The sequence below is a fragment of the Pinus tabuliformis genome, chromosome 7 (assembly GCF_031772625.1).
Source record: "Pinus tabuliformis cultivar Carrire ecotype Pingquan chromosome 7, CPIR1, whole genome shotgun sequence".
In the NCBI taxonomy this organism is placed as follows: Eukaryota; Viridiplantae; Streptophyta; class Pinopsida; order Pinales; family Pinaceae; genus Pinus; species Pinus tabuliformis.
The window spans coordinates 694,731,264-694,733,593 of NC_142293.1; the positions used below are offsets into that span (position 1 = coordinate 694,731,264).

At 39.2% G+C, this 2,330-nt stretch overlaps 1 protein-coding gene across 1 annotated transcript; it reads left to right on the forward strand.

Moving 5' to 3' along the window:
- The first annotated feature begins 437 nt into the window (after window positions 1–437).
- On the forward strand, window positions 438–1,650 carry LOC149249398 (uncharacterized). The gene is made up of 2 exons (XM_089456240.1): window positions 438–720; window positions 864–1,650. Exons 1-2 carry the CDS (start codon window positions 571–573, stop codon window positions 1,503–1,505), a joined length of 792 nt encoding a protein of 263 aa, XP_089312366.1. The 5' UTR covers window positions 438–570; the 3' UTR covers window positions 1,506–1,650.
- The last annotated feature ends 680 nt before the right edge of the window (window positions 1,651–2,330 follow it).

Consider the following 2,330-nt stretch of genomic DNA (forward strand, 5'->3'; position numbering starts at 1 on the left):
TTTCTCTCTCATCACCGTGTTGTATCGTGTTATATATTGGGTGTTATATCGGCCCCATGTCACACCGCATTAATATTGCTATAGGTCTGAAATAGGAACTGCCCAGAATCTGCACTCAAATGTCCCTTTCTTACATATGAGGCGAAGATTGAGGATTGAGGATATAGATCCTTTCTGGGATGTTGCGTGTGAGATGTGGAAAAATGCATAATTGCACCCAGCAGTCATCTAAAGAGTCAACAATTTAAAAAGAAATAAGATGTGTATATAAGCATCATTGCTTTCATCATCACCTACAAACAAACAGTGGCACACCGTGACCAATTGAATGCGCAATGTCCGTCATGTTCTTGAATAGTTGGGGAATTTGCAATTAAATTAAGCTTGTCGGTTCTAATTGACCACACCCATCTCTCTCCGTCAGATTCCTGAGTATTTAGGAAATCTGCAATCGACTTAACCTGACCGCCTCCGGATAGCTATATATTGACGATGGGGAAGGACGATTCAGAATTCAGAATCTGTTCTCTTCATAACCTGTAAGTGCGAGGGTCGAGTACTCAGGAGAATATGGCGGGGTCGTTTGATAAACAAGCGAAGGAATATTTAGAGCACAGACCTACTTATTCTGCTTCTTGGTTTTCCATGTTGGCATCTCTCACTGCCAATCACCAACTGGCTTGGGACGTGGGTGCGGGCAATGGCCAGGCTTCTGTTTCTGTAACCTCTCTTACCCTCTTCTTTCATTTCATTTCATTTCACTCTCTTGCTCCTTTTTTCATTTCTAGTAATTGTCAGGTTTCACATGAAATTATGAGATCATTGCCGCCTAAAATAGATTTAATGAAATTATGAGAGCGTAGATTGCAGAGCATTACGATCGCGTGATCGCCACAGACAGAAGCAAGGAGCAGCTGGATTTGGCGCGGAAGCATCCCAAAGTGACGTATGCTGTCACTCCGCCCGTCATGACGGATGAAGAGCTGTTTTCGATCGTGGGGGAGGAGGGATCGGTGGATCTGGTGACGGTGGCCACGGCAGTCCACTGGTTCGACCTCGACACCTTTTACTCTCAAGTTAAACGCCTCCTGCGCAAACCAGGGGGTGTGATAGCTGTGTGGACTTATGCGAATCTCAGCGTCAGTCCCGCTGTGGATGCGGTGTGTAATGCTTTGTATGAATCGGCGAGGCCTTATTGGAACCCAGGAATTCGGTATGTGTTGGAGGGATACAGGACTCTGCCTTTCCCTTTCGAGGCAGTGCTGGAAAATGGGAAAGGAGGGGAAGGGAATCCCATGGAAACGATTCTGGAAAGAGAGATTTCGTTGGAGGCGTACCTGGGATGGCTAAAATCTTCTTCTGCTTTGACCGCCGCTAGAGAGAAGGGCGTTGAGCTTCTGAATGAAAGCGTATTGAGAAAGTTTAGAGAGGCGTGGGGCGATGAAAACAAGATTTACACGTGCAAATATCCCATTTACCTGCTTGCAGGAAGAGTTGCAATTTGAAAATCCAATCCACTTATTTTAACTTTCATTGCACGTAATAAACAAATTGCCGGACTTCAGTGCAAGTTATCTTAGAGTTTTAGCGGATAAATTTGTTCGACTGTTATATTTAACATTTTTATAATATATTTTAAATACATTTTTTGTTGGCAAGAAAATATTTTCTACAATTTCAATGGGTATAATGATAAATAATATGCGTCTCTTTAATGAGACATATTTCTACAATTTCAATGGGTATAATGATAAATAATATGCGTCTCTTTAATGAGACATATTATAAGGATGTTTGTTGTCTAAAATTGTGCTTTAATGACTGTGTAATCAAAACAGAGTAATGGATCAGAAAACAAAAATATAGTAACGAGGTCTGATTGCTGTCACGATTTTAATTCTATTAAATTATAAATTTCATGTCCAAAGACTCTCAATCAAATTTTCATTTTATTCCAATTCTTAGTAAATTTATCCTTGTTGTTGTAAAGACCACTAAATTTGACACATTCATTCAAATTATTAGTAACTTTAAGTTGGCTGGTGATAAAGAGTTTTAAATTTGACACTTCCATTCAAATTATTAGTAATTTTAAGTTTGTTAAATTTGACACATCTATTCAAATTATTAGTAACTTTAAGTTTGCTGGTGGAAAGATGTCGTACTTCATTCATATTTTTATTAAAATTAAGCTTTCTTTTTCAGGGCGAAAAAAACAGAATTTCATTTATATCAGAAATATAAACATTGACAAAATATCAACTCCTCATGACTATGGAGGGAAGAAACATATAAGATTTTTTACCCCAGGCACATGCCAGGAGTAATAC

Bases quoted from the DNA above. Each gene is read 5' to 3' on its own strand.
- LOC149249398 (XM_089456240.1), top strand. From the start codon at position 571: ATGGCGGGGTCGTTTGATAAACAAGCGAAGGAATATTTAGAGCACAGA. The intron at 721-863 runs GTAACCTCTCTT...ATGAGAGCGTAG, and splicing joins ATGGCCAGGCTTCTGTTTCT to ATTGCAGAGCATTACGATCG.